The sequence below is a fragment of the Centrocercus urophasianus genome, unplaced genomic scaffold, assembly GCF_019232065.1.
Source record: "Centrocercus urophasianus isolate 14NV4802_14NV808 unplaced genomic scaffold, USGS_Curo_1.0 seq_38, whole genome shotgun sequence".
NCBI classification, from domain to species: Eukaryota; Metazoa; Chordata; class Aves; order Galliformes; family Phasianidae; genus Centrocercus; species Centrocercus urophasianus.
In genome coordinates this window covers 5,341,027-5,364,442 of record NW_024884955.1, presented here as the reverse complement: position 1 = coordinate 5,364,442, position 23,416 = coordinate 5,341,027, and the positions used below count along the sequence as shown (strand labels likewise).

The 23,416-nt window shown below is 46.7% G+C and overlaps 1 protein-coding gene across 1 annotated transcript in view; it reads left to right on the top strand.

Moving 5' to 3' along the window:
• The window catches only part of RIMS4 (regulating synaptic membrane exocytosis 4), a 48,825-nt gene that overhangs the window by 15,349 nt on the left and 10,060 nt on the right, over positions 1–23,416 (top strand). Inside the window, exon 2 of the mRNA XM_042832539.1 lies at positions 13,062–13,203. Coding sequence (XP_042688473.1) covers positions 13,062–13,203 — 142 coding nt within the window. The remainder of the gene's footprint in view (positions 1–13,061; positions 13,204–23,416) is intronic.

Sequence of the window (23,416 nt, the reverse complement as noted above, 5' to 3'; positions counted from 1 at the left end):
AACTTCTTTGGTCTTCATTCCTCCCTGCTTTTTTATTTTTAATCTTTGCTTCCTGCACTTCAGCAAATGGATTTGTTTGCCTGAAGTTCTGAGCAAAATGTTGACCAGTGCTGGTGCTGATTGGCAGCCTTCTGTTTGGGTGACATCAGAGGAGGTTTTGCAGTGCTCTGGAAAAGTCTTTCCAGGATTTACATCCTCTTGGATCGTGGATCAGTTTTATGACCGACGCATCCAAGTAGCCAGGTAGGAGTAGGAAACTGAGTATCAACAGTGAGGATAGGATGGCTGTGGAGTTTGGGGAACTGTCTTGCTCACAGAAGCTTGTCTGTGCTTCATAAAGCTGACATTTAGATTTGGTTATGGAGTTATTGATAGCCTAGTACAAGCAGTGTACTTGCAGCGTATGGTGGGTGATATTGAGGGTGTTGGTGCTGGCTGGTGGGAAGGGCTTGCTGCCTTTGGTGTTTTCTAGTTCATCTCACAGCAGTGGCTTACAGCTTCCCTTATGCCTCCCTGTGAAGAACAAAATGTCACACTTCAGGTTCATTAGGCAGCTGTGCAAAGTGGGGGAGCTTCTGGAGTGGAAAGTTGTTTTAGACAACAGTAAAATGCAAGGGAGAAAGTCACGTATCTACAGTAGAAAATGAAAGACCAATATTGTGTGATGTTCAAAGGGTAGTTGTGTTTGGTAAAAGAAAATTTCTAAGGAGTAGGGGTACAACAGAAGGACGCTTGGAGAAGGAATGTGGCTTGCAGGGTATCAGAAAGATGTGGCAATCATTTATGGATCCATGGGACTACATTTAGCAGACTTCCAAATCAAGTGTGGTCTTATAGCTGACTCTGGTTGCAGCGGGTAGCAGAGCAAGAGCAAAATGCAGTGCTGCTCTGTAAGTAGGCCAAGGACAAGGCGTGCACCAAACATCCACGCATGTTGTGACCCAGTGATTGCTTCGGCTGCAAGGCAAATCCAGGGGTGGTGGAGATTGCAAAGTGTTTTCTGTGCATGTATCAGACTTGCAAATGGGTTCTTTGCTTATCACAAATCTCCTTGGCGTTCATTTTCTGCTATTATTCCAACCACTGAACTTCTTTGAGCATTTAGGTAAATGGGGAGTTTTTAAGCAGTTATTAATGACTGCATGCAATGAGTCATCCAGCAGTCTAAGAAGCGGCCTGTCACAGAGCGAAGGCATGTCTTGTCACAGCCATCCATTAGCACTCAGAGGGCCCAGGCTGATTCAGCATGCCAGCCTGCTGCTAACAGGGCGCCTCCTGGGCATGCTGAGCAGCATCGCTCCTCGGGACTCAAACAAATGCTGGCTGCTTTGCTTTGAAGAGTTGGGACAATTCATGAACGTGATGGCAAGAACCACCAGCAGGTGTTACAAATGCATTCCTCCGAGCTCAGATTGTGTGACTGGTAAGTAAGATGGATTGGTACTGATACTGAGAAGTGGCAAAGTGGTTTCTTTTGTTACTGAAATGTTGTAACCCATTGGTAACTTAGAAGTGGAGCTGTGGGATATGGGACAGTGGGGACCCAACGGTGCAGTTTTAACATTTGTCAGCAGAGCTGTTGGTATGCAATTTCCTGCTGGAGGAGCTCCTTGAACATAGGGTTCTGAGTGAGTTCCGTGTGGGCATTGGCAGCTGCATGCAGGAACATGTGGAATTGGACAGAAGCATCTGAGGGAGAAGTTGGGTGCTCCGTGGGATGGGGAGGTCGTGTTGTATTGAGCATGGATGGAGCAGGGAGGCCGCATGCACGGAACCATTGTGTGAGCTGCAGGGAAGGGCAGTGTGGAAGCAGCGTAAGTCATGTTGAGTCTGTTGCAGCCTGAGCGCCGTGACCTGACAGCTCGGTGGTGTGGCTGAATGGGAGGAGGCCCATCTCGCCTTGTTAGCCTTCTTCTGAATTGTTGGGGTGAGAAGTTCTTGGCTGTGGGTTGCCACAGAGCCATGGTGGGGCAGACCCTAATTTTAGCACATTATGCTGGTTTTAATGGCACGAATAGAAAGTCAATTTATAGGCAAGAACAAATTGCCTTTTTATGTGGGGAGGAGGATAATTCCTCCCCTGTGTTACATTATTAAATTTGTAATCTTCATTTCTAATGCTTTTCAAAAGAGATTATTAACAGAATCTACAATACAGATGTTAAATTTATGAGCTGCGTTTTTCCCCAAACTCTTCAAATTGTATAATTTATCTTTAAAGGTGAACTTCAGCAAGGCTTTTTTTAACTTAATGAATTAGAATCCCTTACTTGCTAGCTATCTCTGGACAAGCTTAAAGGCTCCAAAGATATTTCAATTTTTAAATAAAAGTAATGGATATCTATTTCCATCTTTGCTGAGTGGTAAGTTCTGAGTTCAGCCTTCTTCCCTAGCGACAAAAAGCACTGGAGGAAGAAAAGTGGCACATTTCTACGCGCTGCTTGGTGGAGAGAAGGCTGCTGTGATGCTCCTTTTTGTCAGCAAGGAAATGGAGCCCTGAATGCGTGGCTCTGCAAGAGGATGAGGGAGGACACATTTTGCTCCTGGGTTTGCTTTGCGCTGTTTAATCATGACTGGGGACTGTAAACATGTTGGGACCTGGGGTCTCTGAAGTGTGAGGTGCTCCTATGTCCTCCTCTGGCCCAGCCAGTGCCCGTGACAAGAAATCCCAAGGCCTTTTACATCAGCCCAGTCTTTAAGTGTGAGAATATAAATGGAAAAGTTAAATGCAGATCTGTGAAGCAAGTTGTGCAGACACAGGTGCTTTGTAAGCAAGGTTAATACGCAGTGTTCTCTTCTGAGAAGGTGTTGCTTGCATGCCTTAATAAGTTCCCATGTTACAACCTTCCTTCCCTCTAGAGATGCATATTGCTCTGTAACATGTGCTTGATCTTCCTGTGAGTGTTGTCTGCAAAACTGTCACTGGCTTTATCACCAGCCTTACCTCTTTTGTATTTCTCCATCGGCCGTCCTCATTTCTGCTCCCGAGGTCGAGAGAGAGGAATCAGCAAGGTCCTCTGCAGCACTTTGTTCATCTCTGCTCCTTTTACAAAACGGACTTGGCACAAATCGTGGGCCTCTGGTGAACCTGCTGCTGTGTTATGTGTCACTGGGTAATTCAAATCAGCAGGGATTTTTATTTTGCGTGCAGAAGACAGATGTGGGAGGCAGCTATGTGTCTGCCATGTTTGTGGGAGAGTTTCAGTGGGATGCAACTCAGTGTGCATCTCTCTAAGTTCAGGGTGAGAAAGATTTTGCCTGACTTATTGTTTTTTTATTCATATGATGTTTGTTCGGAGCCTGCTAATGAGATGTCAGTGTCCCAGTTCTTGCTACTGAGTAGTGTTTCTCTGTGACAGATGGCTGACTGGTCACCATTTGGAGATGCTTGTCAAAGCAGTATGATTGACAGGGCTGCTGACCTGGTGCTGTCACCTGGGGCTTTGTCTGCTTTGATTGAAGTAACCATGAGTTGCTTATGTTGCAGCAGGAGTTTCCACTGTGATGGCTGGTCCTATCCTGCTCCCAGGCCTAGGAAGCCTGAGCCCTCTGTCCCAGCTGCCCAGAGATGCCTGCAGCCGGTAGCCATGGCCATGGTGGGCAGAGCCTGGACCTCGTGCTGTGCTGAGGTAATCCCTAGTGGGGTGTGTGGCAGCTGCCTGGCTCAGCAGGCACTGATGGCTGTAGACCTGCCAAGGATGATCTTCCTGGAGTCAAAGCAGTGTGTAGAATTAGAAAGGAAAAATGTGTTGGCCTTCTCACTTCTCAGCATTCGCTGCAGATATTACGTGAAAGCACCTTTGCTGAAGTCTGATGCACGTGGCAGTGTCAGCTGATGCAACTGAAATGAGAAGCTGAATGCCTGGGGTTGTTTGTCCCTTCTGAAAACCAGATCATCTTCTCCCTCTCTCTGCTTCCACGGTGGATCAAATAATTGCTTCCAAATGGACACAAGTTACACAGTGTGTATAATTAAAGTCAACTCCTGTGAATTTGATCATTCATTTCCATAAGGAAAATATGAAGTAATCACAGCCCAAGCTGAACACAAATGCTATCAGAAGTGCAATTCTGTGCCATGATTCCAGTTTCTGAATGACTTTAAGGTTCTGTGGCTTCACACCCACTAAAGAAATGTCTGTGCTCTTAATTGTTTGTAACAAACAAACCAAAGATTGTATGACTCATTGTGTCAAGACCATTGCTGACTGTTCGTTCACATCCAGGTTTGATAAAGTGGCTTGCTCTTAGAAGAGCTTCAGTGGGACAGAAGAGAAGGAAAAAATGTTGTTAAGGCATCTGGGCTTGTCAGTTCTCTTTCCTCTGAATTTAGTCTGTACCGAAACTAAACTTTATGTGCCCTGAGGACTCGGGAAGGGCAGCGCAGTGTCTTGCAGAGCTCCCTGGTGTAGCGAAGCGTGGGCAGGGCAGCTCTTTCATCTCATGCCATCCTTGTCTTATAGTGACGCTTTCTAGCTGCTTTTTTTATGTGTGTGTGTGTGTGAAGTCACCTCATTTTTGTGATCCTCCTCTAAATTGAGAGGTTTTCTGCAGCTCAGGCTCATTCATATTTCAGACCCTGGACTTAAGCAATGTCCTCATAAGGAGTTATTAATAGTTAAGATGGATGGCAGAACTGGGACAGTGCTCTGGTTCAACACTCTTGTAATTAAGGAGAAATCCCAACCTGGCCTTTATAACTTGGTTGGGCTGCTGGAGGACTTCCAAGGACAGGGACACAGATCTGTGCCTCTGGCCCTCCTGAGATAACAGCAGGAAAGCTCTGGCATGACCCTGGCAGACAAGCTATAGCCACTCACCCCTTGGCCTTTCCTATTTTTTCCATGCCCAAATCCCATAGCTTGCAAAGTTTTAGGTTTTGAACTTAAAAGACATCACCTTAAAACACTTGGAGGAAAATGTCAGATGCAGTATACCAATTTAATAGGGAATAAGTATTGCCATGCAGTGGTTAAATAATTTGTATTATTTATTGTTACCTGTGGCTGTGCCACTCATACCTGTTCTCCAAGCCCAGCAGCTCAACATTCCTGGTCTCAGAGTACACTTGGATACTGACCCCAGGGGCTGTGTGAGTGTCAAAGAGGGGTGAATAAACTCTGGGTGACTCTCAGACCACAAAAATGCAAGAAGTGGAAAGAATGGATGGCCTCACTGCTGTGCAATGATTGTACATGTAGTTTATTGCATTATAAATACCATAGCAAGGATTTTTTTAACTAATCAGTCTTTGCTTGAACGCTTAAGAAGGAGAAGGTGTGGAAGGGCTGGGGACATGTCTGGGAGCTGCAGCATCAGCAGCCCTGTGCTTCTCTGTCCCTGGAGAGCCGGGTCTGCAGGCAGGGAATTGCTGGTGTCTCATCGGTAGGCTGTTGAGGAATTGTTACAGCAGGGAATGTTCTGTATGCATACGGACTTTTCATTTAATCAGACTCTTTCCTGCAAAGCATGGCAGGCTGGGGGTAGAAGAGGCAGCGTGTTCTATTTTCTTACGAAAGTGAAGAACCAGCCATCAGACAAAGCTATTTGGATCTCCAGTTGCAAACGAAAGAGAGACCCATGGAAAGAATTCTGAGGAGTCAGACCTTGCTGCAAGCAGTTCCGTGAAATACTCTGGAAGAAATGATCAGTTTTCATAGTCTTATGATACTCTTTTTTAGTGGTGAAAAACATAAGACTTTACCATAGTCAAAAATCTCCTTAGAAGCCACTGGCAAATGGGATGGATATGTTTCCCTGCTGGTTTCTTAGCTTTGTCTCTTCTGTCAGCGAAGGAGAAAATCTCACATTTTCCTGCCTACGTGCAATTTGTTGAATTTTACAGAATTCTTTCATTAGAAATCTCTAAATAAGAATTTTGGCCATTTAATTCTTTCTTACGCAGATGAATTTTCCAAAAAGGTCAAATCATTAAAAATAGCATCGTGGAAACTGTTAGTTTTCAAACTCAAATGGAGCAGAATGAGTGTATCTCATTTTTCTAGTCTAAAATTTGCAGATGGAGCTCAGGAAGACAAGATGTAAACCAGTGGTTTAGTGATGCTCCACTCGATCTGCAGCTGGGGATAGCATCTTGCTGTGGGGGGAGGCCAGCACATAAAGACCTCATAAAGACCTGCAGGCCTCCTGTGCCTTGCTCAGCCACACGGTGTCGGCAGGGGAAGCTTTCCTGTGTGCACCCTATGCTCAGTAGGTGAGGAATGGATGGAGCTTAAGGCTGTAGCCAGGTGCCTGCTACCTTCTACTACTTGATAAAAATTACCTGATTTTTGGTTGTCTTGCTGATCAGGAGAAAGCAGAAGGAATATGGATTGTGGGGAGCGTTGGTTTTACTGGTGATAATCTTGGCAGGGTGCAGTCAGTGCCTGTTGGGTTGGGGGAGAAAAGACAGGGGCAAATAGTGGGGTGGGAGAAGGAAGAGTGATTGTCCTTTCCCAGCTGCATGGATGTACTTAATCTGCACAGATTAAGAATTAATGTGTTAAACTATTTCTGCCCCATGGAAGATTTTCTGTTTCATTTGGAAAGAAGGGTGTAACTCTGATAGCAGCTGAAAGTAGGGCAAGGGGAATGAAGCTAGCAGCCTGATTAGTGCCCCTGTTTATCCCCAGCCATTTTCTGTCATTTCTGCTGGATTACTCAGGCTGTGATGATAGTCTGGCATGTTCTGGAGCACAGTACAAACTGCCTCTCTTTAGGTGCTCATAATTCACACTCCATTAGGATGTCGACGTTGGGAATACTTGGCAGGATGTTAGAGCTTGCCAGGCATGATGAGATTGAGTTCATCTTGTTAAGCTGCCGACAATCCAGCACTTACATCTTTCTTCCTCAGCAGTAGGAGAGCAGCCTGGCTCGCTCTGAACACACACGCATGTTCAGGGCCTGCAATGCACACCCAACAGCTGCAGCCACTCTGCTCAGTGCGTGCTGGGCTGCACAGATGTTGGATGTTTGTGCTCGGCTGGGAGAGGATTTTTTGCTTTTGTTCTGAACAGTGCAGTTTTTATTAATCTCACAGCTGATTGTGGTCAGTGGTTCAGCAGAACCTCATGGTGTGTGAAGATCCCCCATCCCTGAGTCTTTTGCCTTATGACCAAAGATGTGCCAAAGGGCAGCACCTGGACTTGGGACCCTTCTTCCTGATCTCAGCAGGTGATAAGTGCATGGTGGCTTTCCTTTTTCAGCCCCAGACTGACTTACATTATTTCTGGGGCAAACCTCCATGAAGAAGAACGAACTTTCTCTTAGCTTTTGACTGTAAGAGTGAAGCAGTGGAAGATGGCACAGCTGGCAGGGCTGTGTTTGAGCCATGGATGCAGCAGGTACACTGCTGTCTCATTTTTCCTCTCATTTCTGCAGAACTCTGCTGCTCATCTCTTCTTGTACACACAGTCCACAGCTGGCCCCCAAGGGTGCATCACCTCTATCACATGGGTTTTTCTCCGTGCCCCTGCTGGGGCTGTCAGTTCTCAATGCTGTGTAAGTGTTGCTTTGAACCCAGGCCTTACTCTGGAGCAGAGCAGATAATTCATTTGCTGGGGGACCCAGGTGTGAAGGCAGAGAGCTGAGTGCTCTCAGGTCAGTATCCTGCAGCACACAGGGATGCAGATCAATGCATGCTGCTTGGCGTGGGTAGGAGCATGAGTAGAAATGCATCCTCTTTGCTCAGGCTCAGACTGATCCTGCTGGAAAAGGATGGGCTATTATTTTGTCCAGAGCTTTGCAATAGGAGCAAATGCAACCTGCAAGTCAGCAACCAGCTGATTTTCCTTCCCGTTTTTTTTCCCCCTTACACTCCAAGTTTGGGAAGGCAAAAAGCTGACCAGGCTTCCTGATGGATGTGAAAGGTGTATTGGGTGGCCTCACTGGTGCTGTGGGTCATGTGCTTTGGCAGCAGTGTGTTCCGTGCATGGAGGCAGCTGGTTAATTTAGGAGCGAAGCTGATGGAGTTGAAATCCAGTCAATTCCTAATTTAAGGGTTAAATCAATAGCAATTAATTCTAAAGTGTGGGAGGGCCGTTAGCACATACATCATGCTTTTTGCGTTGGTAGCATTCAGCAAACAGAGGAAAAAAGGAAAAACAAACTGGAAAGAGAAGGAAGATACCAAGCACCTGAGTGGGGAGGAAGGAAGCAGTGGGGAGGTGATGAGAGGTGACATAAGAGTAGTTGAAGGGGCACACTGTCCCTCAGATGTCAGCTCAGTAACCAGCTACTGTGCTGCAATCCTGGGTGATAGCACTAATTATGTAATCGTGACCTTGGAATGAGCTATTGCACAACTTGCGTAGATTTTTCAAGATTTGATGTTCTCTGAGCACTGAGATCAGTCTGCTGCAGAGAGGAAGGGCTTTAATGAGTTGTGTTAGGTGATAGGGAAGAAAGGATGAGTGATAGTCACTGTTTCCTTGGGGGACAGACGGACAGGGACTGTTTTACTGTATTTCCCACCTCCAGGGTGAAGGCACAGTTTGAGGTGGTGCTCAGCTGTGTTGCAGGAGCTCCATCTTCCTTGAGATGCCTCAGTGCAGTTATAAGCGATGATGTATTTAAGGAAGAAGATGCTTCAAAGGATGCTATGCTCCATGGTCACCCCTCCATCCATCATTAATCCATGTAGAAGAAACTCATGTTTTGGTGGTCTGATGTTACTCCCAGACAGAACTAGGAGAATCGTGACGATAAGGTGTAATTAATAAAGAACACAACGATGGAAATATAATTAATGTAAATCAAGTAAGATTGAAGAAAAATGGGCCTTTTTTCCCTTGTTATAGTAGAAGCAGGTATCTGGGTAAATGTGATGCATATGTAAGGGTTATGTGCTAGAACAACATGACCCTAAAAATGTGAAAGTGATAAATAGACCACAGATGTTCTTTGGTGCTCAGAAAGCACTTGGCAAGGAAAATCCTCTAAGATTGGAGGCATGTTAAAGGTCTGCTGCTGTTCAGCGCTTTCATTTGGTATGGAGCAAACATATATGTAAACCTTACTAAACTCACAGGTGATGTGCATGTTACCAAGGTAAGTAGTACTGAGAGTAGGAGAGCTGTATAGAGCCGTATAGACAGTTTACTGAGTTGCCTCCTTTAAAAGAAATGCGTTTTTTTGTTTGTTATGTATTTCTTAATGTTATGTTCTCCAGGGTTGTAGCAGCAGGACAGGCACAGAGTGCACAGCGTCCCGGTGAGGAGTGCTGCCCTGCCAAGAGCTTACTGTGGTCTGGAGAGATGCAAACAGCAGCAGTCAAAATGAGAGCACCAGCTGAATTTTACCTCTTTTCTTTTTTTTTTGGTGTGTGATCAAATGCAGGCTCCAGTTCTGTGCGCTTGTTCTCTGAAGGGTGTTTAAAAGCTGGGAAGGTCAATAAAATGATTCAAGGACAGGAGGGAAAAAATGCCAGCGCATGAGAAACATAAAGAGCTCGGTCTGTTTAACTTGTCAAAAAAGATTGAGAGATGACTTGATTATGCTGCAGAAGAGCCTTTCTAGTGAGAACACAAAGCAGCCCTTGTGGTGGGGAAGGGCATTAAAAAGCTGATGGCTGAGAGCTGGAGCCAGGCAAACTTCAGTCACATCTTTAAATATCAAGCAGTAAAATAAGCTGTGCAGGCAAGCAGCAGATACTGCGTCTCTCTATCTTCCAGTCTGGAGTGGATGCCTTTATAGAAGATATTCTTTAGATAAACATAAATTGTTTGGCTGAGCAGAACATGAAATAGTGAAATGGAAGCACCTGCCAGCACAGCCAGCTTGGCAAAGGGTCTGCTGGTCCCTTCTGGCTCTTAGCATCCCCGCCGTGCTGGGTGCCGTCAGCCTGGTGATTCGGGCAGAGCATTTCTCCTTCCCAAGGTCATTCTGTACCTGGATCTGCTTCATGCTGCATGCTGCCCTGTGCACTTGCCCTGCTGCAGAACGCTCAGTGTTCACTGCTTAATTGGAAAAGGTGCAGGGAATAAATCTAGAGGCGCTGCAGAAAATCACAGTACCACTCTTGTAACAATTAAGGCAAATGGTTTTGCCAGGCAGCACTCCGGGGTTTTGTCATCTACCTGTGTGATCTGCAAAGCACAGGGCTTCAGCTGAGAGAGGAGGCTCAGCTCTGCCTCTCTGCATTGGCCAGGGCAGGTGACCATTGCCTCTGAAATGTTTTCAGCCTGCAGACAAGCAGTGCACGTAACAGTTTTAATTCTGCAACGACTCTTTTTCCCATTATGTTATTTCTGATCCTGCCCTCCTGACTGAGGGAAGTAAAATAACATATTGCTGTTGTGTTCTGAGCATAGGCAGAGTTTGACTGAAGGGTTTAAGCAGGTTAGGAGCCTGTGCCCTATTTCTGGTGCTCATTGCACACCTTTTGCCTGTTTCAGTATTGGTTTGGGCTGAGGTGGTTTGGAGCTTCGTTTCTTGGCACATCAGCCAAAAAGTTCAGCCCCTTCTGTTTGAGAGACGTTGCTGCCAAGAAGACTGAAGGAGAACAAGGCTGGGGAAACTTTCTGCAGAGTGACTGGAGGTAGTTAGCTGCAGCAGTTGATGGATGGTGGAAGGCTCTTGTCTCTGTGATAGCAGCTCATCCTTTGCATTGACTCATTCCTGGCTTCTTTTCCAGAGTTTCTCCATTATCGTTATCTTTTTTTATTTTTTTATTTCTTTATTCTTTTAAATATCTATGTGACATGATTGGGAATACTGATAAGTGCCCACCTGTAGGGAGCCACAAAGGGCAAGTGAGAGCAGCTCAGAATTACCTTTTTCCCTCCTCTTATTCCCCTGCCCTATGCTGAGCAGGGTGGCTGAAGGCAGTGCCCCAGCTTTGAGTCAGCACAGGTGATGAAAGGCAGCAAGCATACCTTGACTTGCCATCATGCCATGCTCTGTCCCAGGCCACTGTCTTGGTGTCAGATGTGGATGCATGGTCTTCTAAGCATTGTGCCTGATTAGTTTGGAGAAATAATCTAGAGATCTTTTTTAAGCAGATTTTTTTTTTTTTTTAAGCAGTGTTCTATAGCTGGGCCAGTGAACATTTTCCCATTGTTTGACTTCAACATATGTATCAGTTGTTCTGGATCTGCTTGCCTAGCAAAGCTCTCACATCTGCTAACCTAGCAGGTGCAGAAAGATGTGTGCAGAGAGCACCTGTGTAGGGGTGGGGTGGGAAGTGACAGACATGGATGACAGAAAGGCTGTTTGTGGAGGTCAGTGTGAGGAATGACAGGGAGCATCAGGTCAGGCTGTGGGGTGCTCTCTGAAGGGAACCTAGAAACCCCACTGGGGGACCAAAGCAAACTGTACAGGCTTGTAGAAGAAGCATCAAAGGGAGCATTTCTGCAGCAGCTGGGGAAGTATGCGAGGCTGCTTAGGCTTTGCTTTTGCTGATGCCTGTATTAATGTTCTTGCCTGAAGGTTTGGAGTTTGAAAGCTCTTTAAAAAATATCTGTTTTACGTTTGTGTGACTTCCTGATTTATACAATACGCTTCATGCATTGCTGTAGGCAGACAAACAATACAAACTGTAGTTAATGTTAACAGAAAACATATATTCTGTTCTGTCAGCCCACAGGGACATGCATACCCATGCAGCACCATATGTGGGGATGGCAGCTGGTACAGAGCCCTGGGGCCAATGTGCTCACCCAGCTGGAAACCTCGGGGTGCTGGAAGAAAAGGGACTTTATGGCTGAGTTTATGTAAAAAGAAAAAAATTCTCTTTGCGTTTCATTGCAGGTAAAATTGGAGAAGTAGGATTAGAAGTATTTTGATATCTTACTTATTTTTATGAAAATGCCTGTTTGACTGAGACCCAAAGAAAAATGCTATTAGGTTGAGCAGCTTGCTGCACAAGCAAGTGTTCTGCATCTTTTAGAGAAGTTCTTAGAGATATCCTTGTATCTCTCTAAAGTAGCTGGGAATGACTTATTCTTTTAAATATTTGGGGATCTTGAGTTCTCCGGTCTGAGTAGCTTCATCATTTCTTTAGCAAGGGGTGCCAGGAAGCTGGTGGGTTTCTGAGAGCACTGTGACTTAGCAGAGTTGCATTCCCTCCTCAGTGCTGTCAGCCTGATAGCAAGAAGTAAGATAAGAGAAACTGTGTTGGTGGGTTGGAGGTTTGTTGCATGAATCCTGGTTAGCAGATGGACACTTTTGAATGGACTTGGATATTCTGCTTTGTTCGGAAGACTTGGAGCTGATGTGGTGCAGGATGAGTCCTGTATGTGGGATGAGGGCTGGAGCTTTCTAGTGCCAGCAAAAGCAATTAATAGTAATGATATTCATTACATGTTCATTATATAACGTGGTTTGTTCTGTGAAACAGACTGCTAGAGAAGAAGGATGAAAATAGCAGCTTTTAATTTCAGAGGGCTGAGCCTCTGAAGGCTGCACCCAGGAGGGAAGAGAAGCTCCTTAATTCCCTGCGCTCTGACCCAGGCAATGTGCAGTGGGAATGGTGCTCTCTGGGGTTTCCCTGCTGATGCCATCCCAAGTGCTGACACTGGGGAATGTTTTGGCTGCACCCCTCTATTCCCCTGTTGTCCATCTGGGATGGCTCCTGCCTTCAGTACCCCTGCTGCTGCCTGGCCTTCTCCTTTCCTGCTGACATGGAGCAGTGGCTCTCTGCTGCTCCTCACAGGTAGTTGCTGTGGGGTTTAGGAGGTGTTTGGAGCTTGGTCACACAGCACACCTCGGTCTGCCTGTGGATGTTATTGCTTGTCCTCATGAGTTGAGTAGATCTGTGCATAGAGCCACCTTGCGTGCCTGTGTGCACCTGGACTCAATGCATAATTAATTGGTACAAATACTTGAGGTAGGTAGGGTGTTATGTATATTTTGAGTATCTGCTGGGCTTGCTGGATGTCAGGCTTTGTTCCAGAGGTGGCTGGGAGCAGTTGACGAGGCTGAGTAACAGAGCACAGCGTGAGAGCAAAGTGCTGCCAGGCTGATCTTCTGCAAGGCCTCCTCTGCTTCTCCTTCACTCTGTTACAGCAAAGGGCTCTGAGCACAATGGCTAACTGCCCCTTCTCTTCTTTTGTTTCCAGATGGGGATGGTCGGAGACTCAAAGGAGCCATCCAAAGGAGCACAGAAACAGGGCTGGCTGTGGAAATGCCCAGCCGGACCGTGCGCCAGGCCAGCCACGAGTCCATTGAGGACAGCATGAACAGCTATGGATCGGAGGGAAAGTGAGTCACTGAAAGTGGGCTGGATGATTGCTCTGCTCTTGTACCTGTTAGGTTTTTTTAGATGTGTGTGTCTGACTTGTTTATGCTGCAGTTGCAATGCCCATCCAATTAGAGCTGAGCACATTGCTCCCTCTTCCTGCATAGCTGGCACATACTCCAGCTGTTTATATACTTTTTAAAGTGTCCTCATTATTCTGAGCTGAAGCTGATACCCATTACTTTTAACGGCTCTGCCTTTAGAAGAATAATTCAGGGTGAATAGCTGAGGCTCATTACTGGTAAATAGATTATAAGCCAGTAGTCTTCAACATTGCTTGGTAACTCTCTGTCTCCCCTATTGCAGAATACGTTTTTGGTTTGGGAAACAAAATTGTGCTGAGGTGATGAAAATGATGCAAGTGACAAAACAGTGACTCTGATATTAAAGTTTAAGAACCGTATTTACAAGTTCTTGTTAAAGAACTTTTCTTTTGGATTTAAGTAGTGTCCTAAAAAGTGTGTTTTAGAACCAGGTTTTAACCACAAGAAGTTACGACTCACTTTGTTGCATTTGTAACTGAATGCAAAGCATCAGGGTCCAGAACTTCAGGAACTGCCTTGTCTTTAGTTCCATTTTCAGTATTTCCATTATTTGAAGCCATATATGGAAATTATCATCATTTGATTATGATGGCCATTCATGGTAATCTTGGAAGTGGGGAAAAAAATACCATAAAACAAACCAGTATTAAAAAAGGGTAGGCAATATATATCGTATGGTTCCATGTTTCTGGTTATGAGACCAAAATGTTTATACACCTAAAATGTGTTCTGGTTAAGTCTGGTGCCATGCATGGCTTCACTCTGTACACGCTCTTGAGTCCTGTGTGATATTCCATGTACTGTACTGCTAGAATACCAGGATAGTCCAAAGGCTCCCTCAAATAATTAATGCAGTTCTGGTGTTAAATAAGTAACAGGCTGTAAATTAAGAGATACTTTCTTTAGCTTTGGAAGTAGGCTAATCCTGGAAAGGCATCACAGGTCTGTGCTGAAGGTTGGAAATAGTAATGAGGCACAGGCTGCGATAGCAATCTTGTCACTCTGAAGCCATGATGTACTTTATCTCTTCAGTGAGCTGTTGTCTCAGGGGATATATTCCATCTACACCACCACAGTCCTGCGGCTTGAGTTCTGCTTCTGCTCTGAGATTCAGAGGATTAGTGATTAAGTTCGCTCCCTTGGCACTGTGAGGCAAGAATCTGCTTTCATGAAGAGTGAAATATTTTTCCCTTTATATTTACATTGCTTGTCCTTCAGGGAAGGGTATTCTTTCCTGTATCCTGTCCTTGCATTTGCTGGCTATTTTGGCTGGTCGTTCCTGGAGAGAAGATATTTCTGCCAAGACAGTGCTGCACCCATACAAACACCCTGAAGGCAAGCAGCACGTAGCTATCAGTGTGGCAGAGAAATCCTGCATTGCAATCCAAATGTCTTTATTAGAACACGTCTGACATTTGGTATTCAAGCCTCAAATTCTGCTGGAGCATCCTCACCAGCCCCTGTGCAGGGGTGGGCTGCTTCCTGCTCTCGCTTCTCTGAAGTGTGTGATAAGGAATTCCTGGATGCTTTGTTCAGGTGGGATAATTGATCTTGGAGAGCCCATGGGAACTGTGGCTATCAGTCTGAGCCACGGCTGATAACAAAGGGCTGTGAGTACAAAGAGCTGAGAGCACCCTATTCTCTTGGAACGTGGTGGGAGGGGATTTTCTTTGCTTTTTTTTTTTCCTGTGGCAAAGAAAGGAAGTGTTTGGGGAATAGCTTCAAGGGGCAAAAATGTATCCTGCTGAATCAGACTTCTCTTGGCTTCTCCTGTTTGCTGTAGATGCCTTCCCAGGGAAGTGCAATGCAGATTCATATGACTGTTAGCAGTGGCAAGTTTATTTTTTTTCACTGCTGATTTTTGACTCATGCAGATAGTCCTAGGCCAGGGAGCTTTTGCTGGTGGCTGTTAGAAACCTGATCTTCAGCAGCACGAGGTTACCCTGGTTCTTCCTACCCGTTTACCTCTTTGGTATGCACACAGAGGGAAGAAGACGGATTCAAAACACTGTTTTCCAGAAGAGCTTGTTTCCAGAGTTCATTGTTTTCCTGATCCTCTTCATTTTAAGGACTAAATGACAACCCCTGAAGGTGATCCACTGAAGTGATAAACATTTCAGTAAAACTTTGCTACCTGCTCTCTGTCAACCAAGACAAGACTGAGTTCTGTCATGTTCACTTGGGCTGGCTGCAGCTAGCTCCAGCTGCTCTGTTGCAGAGCAGAGAATCGCAGTCAAAGAACTTCATATACTGCGTGATTTTGAGCAGCACTGCTTGCAGTGTGGTTGTCATGATTTCATAATGCATGAAATCTGGATCATTGTATGGAAAGACCTTGTATAGGGATATACTTCTCAGATATGGTAGGCCCTCCTTCAAGAAAATACTCATCTCAGGGTGTGATCCGAAGGCTGAAGTATGTGGAAGGTTAGCTGATCTGCAGGATGGAGCTGGAATGTGAGCTCATACAGCACACGAGAGAGAGCTGATGATGTCAGTGCACTGCTCCATTGATTGGTTTTTTTAGTTAAGAAAAAAATTTCCCCAAGCACATTACTCAGCTTTTATCCTGCACAGTACTTGTGCACTAGTATAGGAAATTAATATAATAAAACTCAATGTGAGACCTTATAGAAGGGGAAAGTGATATTTATTTCAGAGAAACCAATTTTCAGTCATTAAGGCTTCTAGATTTCTCCCCCTGGCTCAATGTGCAGGCGCCAAGCCTCATGTATTGGTGTGCTCTGCCAGCCTGGGTTGCGTGCTGCAGGGACCAGGAACACCATCTGTCTCGTCCTTACTGTGGCTTCTGAGTTGTTCTTTCCAACAGACTGTTTCTTGGATGGCTTTCTTACACTTTCTAGGACTTGCATCTTATTGTGGCGTGATCTTTCAACTTGGAGTCTTACTTTCTTCATCCTCCACAGATCTCACATAGGTATCTCCATTCACAATTCATCCAAACCATCCCTTGTACTGGGTACAGATTTCTGCAGCAGTGTTTTCAAAGTACATATTTAGCAAATTGCATGAGAGGGCAGCTCCCCATGTAACATGTGCCTACCAGGCAGTCCTATGGCAGCACCGATATCACCACAGGGCAAGAATTCAGCAGAGAAGAGTAACTCTCAAATATACCTTTGGGATTCAGCAGCTCTGTCCTAGTTCTTGCACAACCTACATCTTGTTTTGGCTGAGTTTTGTTGCAGCTACACAAGACATTCAGAAAGCAACAAGCTGCACAAGACATTCAGAAAGCAACAAGCTGCACAAGACATTCAGATTCTGGACTTGTGTATAACTTATTCCTGCCAACCACTTTTCTTTCTGAAAACGGAGCAGAAAGACAAAAATGGCCTGGAACAAAAGGCTGCTAGCTGCTGTGGTCCCTAATACATGCTACTTGTCAGGTTTTTTTGTTCTTGCTGGCTGCTGCAGAGATGATTAACTTACAGAGAGCTGAGGTGACATTTACCTTAGAAAGGCCCAGCAGGTGAAGAGAGCAAAAACGTTGAGGTCTGTTCTTGTAATTGTTGAGATGAGCTTGCCTGTCCAGCAAGGAAGCTTCTTGTTAGCCGCATCATTGCCCTTTTTCCCATCACAAGATTACCTTACCTGCTTCTCCTGCAGCTGCTGTGGTGTTGGGCTCAAGGCAGCCTGTGCTGGGTGTGGGCATCCTGTGCCTCTCGCTTGTGTTCTGGCTCTTGCTGTGCCTGTAAGCCACAGCTTGTTCTGGTTTTCCCATGAGTGCCTATGAGGGAGCAGTCCCAATGACAACTAGTTTCTGAGCTGCCTGCCTTTGTCTGCTTTACTATGAAGCAGGAACCAGAAGGAAGCTGGAGACGGCACTGATGTGCCTTGTGCCTTACCTATGCCCTTCAGATTTGCTGTCCTTCACCCAGAGATCAGCACTGGTACCATTGTTACTCCAAAAGCAGAGGAATGCTTGATCCCTAAAAGCACCATCTGAATTATTCATGTTGTAGCTATTCACTGACATCCTCTTTCTTGGTGTTCATAGCCAAGGGACTTCTAGTCTCTTTTATGACAAATTACCTTTAGGGCTCTTCTTTTATCTGAGTCTTTTAAAAGAAAGGTGTTGTTAATACGTTTCAGGCTGTAGGATACCAAGACTCCGAGGTCTTAAGCTGGAAATCAGGGAAGGCAAGGAGAGTTGTTTCTGTAGCATCCCAATAAGTGAGTGAGCCTGTTCAACAGCAGCAGACCCTTGTGCTATTCAGCTTGACCAGCATGGCTCAGAGTGGCTGTGCCCCTATTGTCACAGGGCTGAATGCATGGAATCCCACCTGCAGTGACCAGAGGACAGGCGGCAGTGGGTGTCTTTCATTGAGCACGGCTGAGACAAGCTGTGGAACTGGAGCTTGCCTGGCAAGGTGGGGAAGGAGTGGGGGAGGCCTTGGTACACTGTTCCCTGCCTCATTTTTCTAGCACAGTTTAAGTGGCAGAATTCATGCAGCAGACGGAAGCGCACACAAACGGAGTACAGCGTGTTACTGCACATAAGACAGTACGTCACAGTGCTAAAAATGTTACAGCGAGTGGAGTGGCTGGGAGAGAGCAGAGCTTGTTGGGAGGCAGAGACGGAGCTGTGAGGCTGAGCAGAGCTGTGTGGTTGGTGCTGCGAGCTCCACGTCAGGTACTGCGGGGAGAGGTGCTCTCACAAGCCTTTCACAGCCAAAGCAAAGGCTCCTGCAGCACTCACATCGATTTTGACAGCATACGGGGCTGTGTGCCCGGGCTTGTGGCACTCAGGTGTGCATTGCATTAATAATTCCTGATGTGTACTGGACGTGTTGTAAAGGCAGGGGCAGGGGATGCTGAATTAACCAGTTCTGCCTTCTTCCTTGCCTGGCAAGCAGCAATGTGGCTTTTGTGTGTGATAGATGCAGTTTAGGAGAGCTTAATGTGCAGTGTGGATGATTGTGATTGTTAGACAGAACGTTCCTGCTTCCTAAAATTGGAGTTCTGATGCCTTTTTCTTTCTGTTCAGATAAAATAACTGTTGAATATATTGTCATTCTCAGAAGAGTCTGTATCTCGGTTTCTTCTGGATGAAGCGTGTCTTGCTGTCCCAGTTGTTTAAAGACACAGCTGAGGGCCATCCTCATGCAGGGGATATTGGATGTAGTGAATCTGTTCATCCAGCCGTGCAGGTTAAGCCACAGCTGCATATTCAGTTGTGTGGCTGTGTTCAGGCAACATGTTTATTGATCACCACTTTGTGTGCTAAAAAGAGGAAAATTGTTTTAGAAAATACTTAGGAGAGTTATGCTTTCTGAAGCACAGCAGTGCCCAGGGCCCAACCAAACTCCATGTCAGTACTCAGCACAGAGGATGGAGCTCTACTTTAAAAGTAACTTCTATAGGTCTGGGCTGACAGCAAATATAGGCGGTTGTGTGGACAGTGTGAATAAATGGTGAAAAGCACAAGACAGAGCGTTGTCTTCTGAAAGGAGCTTCTGGCTTCACAAGTCCCTACATGGCTGAACTGGAGCAGCGCAGTGCCAAGGAGTCAGTGTACTGTGAGATGGAAGTGAGATGGAAAAGAGTTAGGAGGATTTGGTCCAAAGGAGAAGGCACAGCATTGTCTCAGAATACTCTTATTCTCTTGCCAGAGCTCCCTGGCAGCAGGGCCTTGCACCCATCTGAGAGGTCAGTTCCTTGCTCTGCATTTCTTTGCACAGCTGTAGCAGCTGCTATGCGGCCAGCACAGGTTGGTGCATGTGAGACCAGTCCCGATGGCTTGGTAGTGAGAGTTTACCCCAAAAAAATATAATAATTCTATCAAGAGCTAAGGAAAGGAAATAGGCTGTCTTGTGCTTCACATTGATAACTCAGAAATGATGTTCAGGGCTGATAGGAAGGTGGTTGGGAAGGAAAAAGTGAAGCAAAGCAAAGGGGCAAGCTGTCTAGGGAGAGAGGTTTTCAGAGCAGGGTGGGTGAGTGGCTGTCATTAGGATGTACATAAACTGCTCTGGCCTTAGGGCTGGGTGAGGACCTGCTGACCTGTGGAGGTGCTTCCCTATCCTATTCCATACAAGTTTTTCATGGTCTTGACAAGCAGATTCTGCAGCCATCTGCAGCAGCACAGTGGTAGTACCTGGCATACAGAATCCCAGAAGCAATTTAAAAATAGATGTAGAAAAGAGGTCAGACAAACTGCATGTGGACGAAGAGAGAAATTAATGATACATTTTCCTTAGACATGTCTGTACGCCGTGTGCTCTGCATGCTGACGTGCAACCAACAGTGGTGGGGTGAGCTGCAGTGGAGCCACAGTTGCAGTAGGAAGGAATGAGCACAGGTACTCTGAATTTTCCTTCTGCTCTTTCTTTTGAGGTCAGCGTTGTCCGTGAAGGTGTTCAGATCCTGAATTTCGTGTAACTCATTCTCCATCTGAGTACATGTGAAGAAGAGCAGCGTGCTGTGGAGGATCTGACTGCCTGATGGTTTGTGTGTGCCAGGGAAGGGCAGCCCAGGAATGGCTGCTACCTTAACAGAGCAGCAGCTGGCAGAGAGCCTTTCAGCCACTCTTACATTACTCTGAAGAGTACAGATTTCACATGCCCTGACCTAACACAGGAGCACGGTCTTCAGAAACCGCTGCACGGATTTCCTAAATAATCAGGATTGCGATGTTGCACTTAACAACTAAACGAACAGAAAGGAAAAACCGACATCTGGCCAACCTCAGCCCCAGTCTGATAAGTGTCTCCCAGCAGAACCGGTGGTGCTTGCAGGGACGTTTCTCAGGCGGGCAGGGCGGTGAGCGATGCGCTGGGCTCGGGGCTCGCACGCTGCAGGCGCAGCCCGTGCCGGCCTTGGCTCCTGGCTCCCTCTCGTGGCTGTCCGAGCGGCTGCAGAGCAGCTCCTGTCGCTCTGTCCCGGCTCGGTCTGCTGCCGGTGCTGCGATGTTTGCGGCACGATTCGTGGCGTGCTCTTAGAATTGGCCATCCATGCATCGGGAGCGGATTTTGCAGCCTGAGCAAAATCAGCCTCGAGCTGCGAGCAGAATTAATGTTATTGCATGTTCTGCCTGTGCTGCTCAGCGCTGATGGGCCCGGAGACCCCAGCTTCCGTCACATTCTGAGTGCTGCTGTGGTGCTGCACTCCTTGCTTGGACCCTTTGCCTGCAGCCAAGGACTTGTGCAAGTCCTCCAGCACACTGCCCTCTGCTTGTCCTTGACACCCAGCAGGTCGCCCTGTCCTGCCCACACCTCCAGGTCAATAACCAGAGTCACATTTACTTGAAACCAATTCCACGGCCAAACCCGTTATCTTTAACTTCATTAAAATAATTCCCAGTCAGCTGTGACAAAGCAGAGCCCATGAATCATGATTAGTGAAAGCAGAGGGCTGGAGGAAATTAATTAATTTCTTGCCTGTTCAAAAGGCTGTGCTGTGCTCGCTGGGCGGAGGCTTTGTGCCCTGTAGACAAAAGGCTGCCGGTGTCACCTGTTAATCTTCTTGGTGTGCTGCTGATGGGTCTGGAGCAGCAGCCCTGTCCCCAGGGCCCTGCTGAATATGACAGTTGCTACCTGCAGGTCAGCTGCAGAATGCTGCCTTTTTGTTCCTGCAGCTGTTTTTAGCAGCTCTTTTTATGTCGAGATAAAGAAAGTGATCCTGGTGATAATCAGGTTGCAGCATTTTCCACCCCTTCAGGTGGAGTGTTTTTGGGGGAAGGAAGAGTGAGGTGGTGGGGAGGGGGAGTGTTTTTAGTGATGGGACCAGAAGAATCCCATGGTCTGACTTCTGGACAGTGGAACAGAAGAACATGAGATATAGCGGCAGGGAGGGCTCGGGGGAGCACCAGGGCTCAAACACCTCAAAGAAATCCTGAAGATGCCTAGAGCTCTTTTCCTCCCTCCAAAAAAGCAGGTGAGTGAATGGGGAAGGTGTTGCACAGACCTCTGACTGCATGAGGCCTGGTCGCCCAACCCACTGTCCCAGCTTTTCACTGGACATTGACAGACAGAACTCACCGGGCTCTTTTGAGCATCCTAAATTTAGCTGATGCAGCTTAATGGTTCCTGCTGGTTTTTCTTCACATGCATGCTACGTTTCTGCAGTTTTGTTTTTCCTCTCTCCTCTCCAGGGAGCAGCAATAGCTTTCTTGGAGGTTGCTTATGATTTTTCCAAACAGAAATTGTTTCCATTCCAGGGTTATTGACAATAACCAAATATATGTCCTGGAATTGCTTAGAGCCAAGGAACCTGATTTAAAGCTGCTGCTTCAGATGTCTAATAAAGCAGCACTGCAAAAGCTCAGTGCAGCATACGAGGCAGTCCCACCAATTCCCTGCATCTTCCTTTTCCATCCAGATGTAACAACATAAGGGAACATTAACTGTCTGATGTAAAATTGAGTTTCATGCAGTGCTGTTAAAGCCATTCACTGGGGCTGATAGCTGAAACACCGGAGTCTTTACCTTGGTCTTTGTTTTTAAATGGGCCTTTTCCATCCCTCTAAGGTTAGTCCCCGTGCTGGCACACAGCAGCATCCTCACCCATCCTGGTGCTCTTTTGCTTGAGCTGCAAATAGAAAATGGTGTTTCGATGAGTGCACTTCTCCCTCTGAGTGCCCACAGCAGTCACTGGCCAGGCTTCACTCCACAGCCCTGCCTTGAGGTCAGGGAACTTACAGAGGGAGACCTGTACCTTGTGCTTCTGCAGATCTGGGCTTCTCTCAGTCCTGTACTTGTTCTCCATTCTCCTCATCCCAGGCATCTTGTTAATGAGATGAGCATCTGTTAGGAGCATGACAGTGAGCGTTTTCCTGAGTGCAGTGCATTCTCTTGCCAGCTTGTTATTTACGTGCTTGCTCAGGTCATGTATTCCCTGGGGTAGGAGTAAGACCTAAGGCTTGTCCATTTATCTTCCGTGAATTGCAGAGGATAAAGAAAACATTTACCTTCTGGCTGATAGTCCACTCATCTCTGTCTGAATCTTATGTCTTTCCCTGTCAGATCTCCTTTTTCCTGAATTATTCCGGGTTCTCTCTAAGCACAACTTTTCACCCTTTCTTGACCCTCTATGTACAGTTCAAAATGCCTGGGCCAGCAGCTTGTGGAGCCTCACTGGGCTCCATCCTGTATGGGCAAATCAAAGGCTTGTAGCCTCCTGGCTGCAGGCTGCTCTGTGCTCCCCATCGCATTTCCCTGTGTGTGCAGATGCAGCAGTGCTGGGGGTGGGTGTCTGTGTGCAGTGCTCACCAGGTCCAGCGGCTTTGGGCTGTGCCCTGTGCCTAGGAAAATTCTGGCTGTTAGCACGAGGCCATGAGCCACCCCGTGAAGCTGTCAGCGTGTCCCACTGCTGCCGTGTCCCTCCTGTCACACGTGCAGCATGATGCTGAGGTCTGTGCGTGACTTCCTCCTTCATCACATGAATAAATAAATATTCCCAGCAGGGTTGAGCCTGGATCTGCGCATAGCTAATGAGAACTGAAATCTCAACCTGAAATTACCACTCTTCTGGATGAATGGGGTTTAAAATAATGCTTTGAATGTCTTTTAAATGGAAGTGGCTCGCAGCGGGGGAATGAATGGATCTTGGTGGCTGTGTGCAGCCTGCAGTGCCCAGCCTGCCCCAAAGGCGGGGCTGCGCCTGAATTCCATTGCTGGGGTAGGTTGGAAGGAACACATGGCTCTCCTCTCTTTTCCTTTCTGAGAAATGAATTCCAGGAAGCGGTGAGCTGGATCAGCGTGTGGGCAGTTACCCCCTCTGAGGCCACTTGGCAGAGTGCAGGGCTGCAGTTTGCATCACTTCCACATACAGCAGCTTCCTGGGATGCAGCATGTGAGTGCGGCACGGTGGTGTGGGTATCCCTGGCACAGACTGATAGCAGCTGTGTCATGGCTTGGCAGATGCCAGCAGGACAGGTGTGGGTGTTTAATGAGGGCTTCTGGCCTTCTCCTTGCCATTAGCACCAAGTGGGGCAGCAGGTTTTCCAACAGCCCATAATACAGCTGCGTAAATCAGCGTGCCGCAGGGTCTGACCCTTTTGCATTGCCTCATCTGTGTCCTGAAGTCATGCCTCAGAATGATGCCTGATGAATAGAGCTGAGGGCTGTGTCCTCTAACAGCTTCTGCTTTGCTGCTGTTGCTGAAGTAG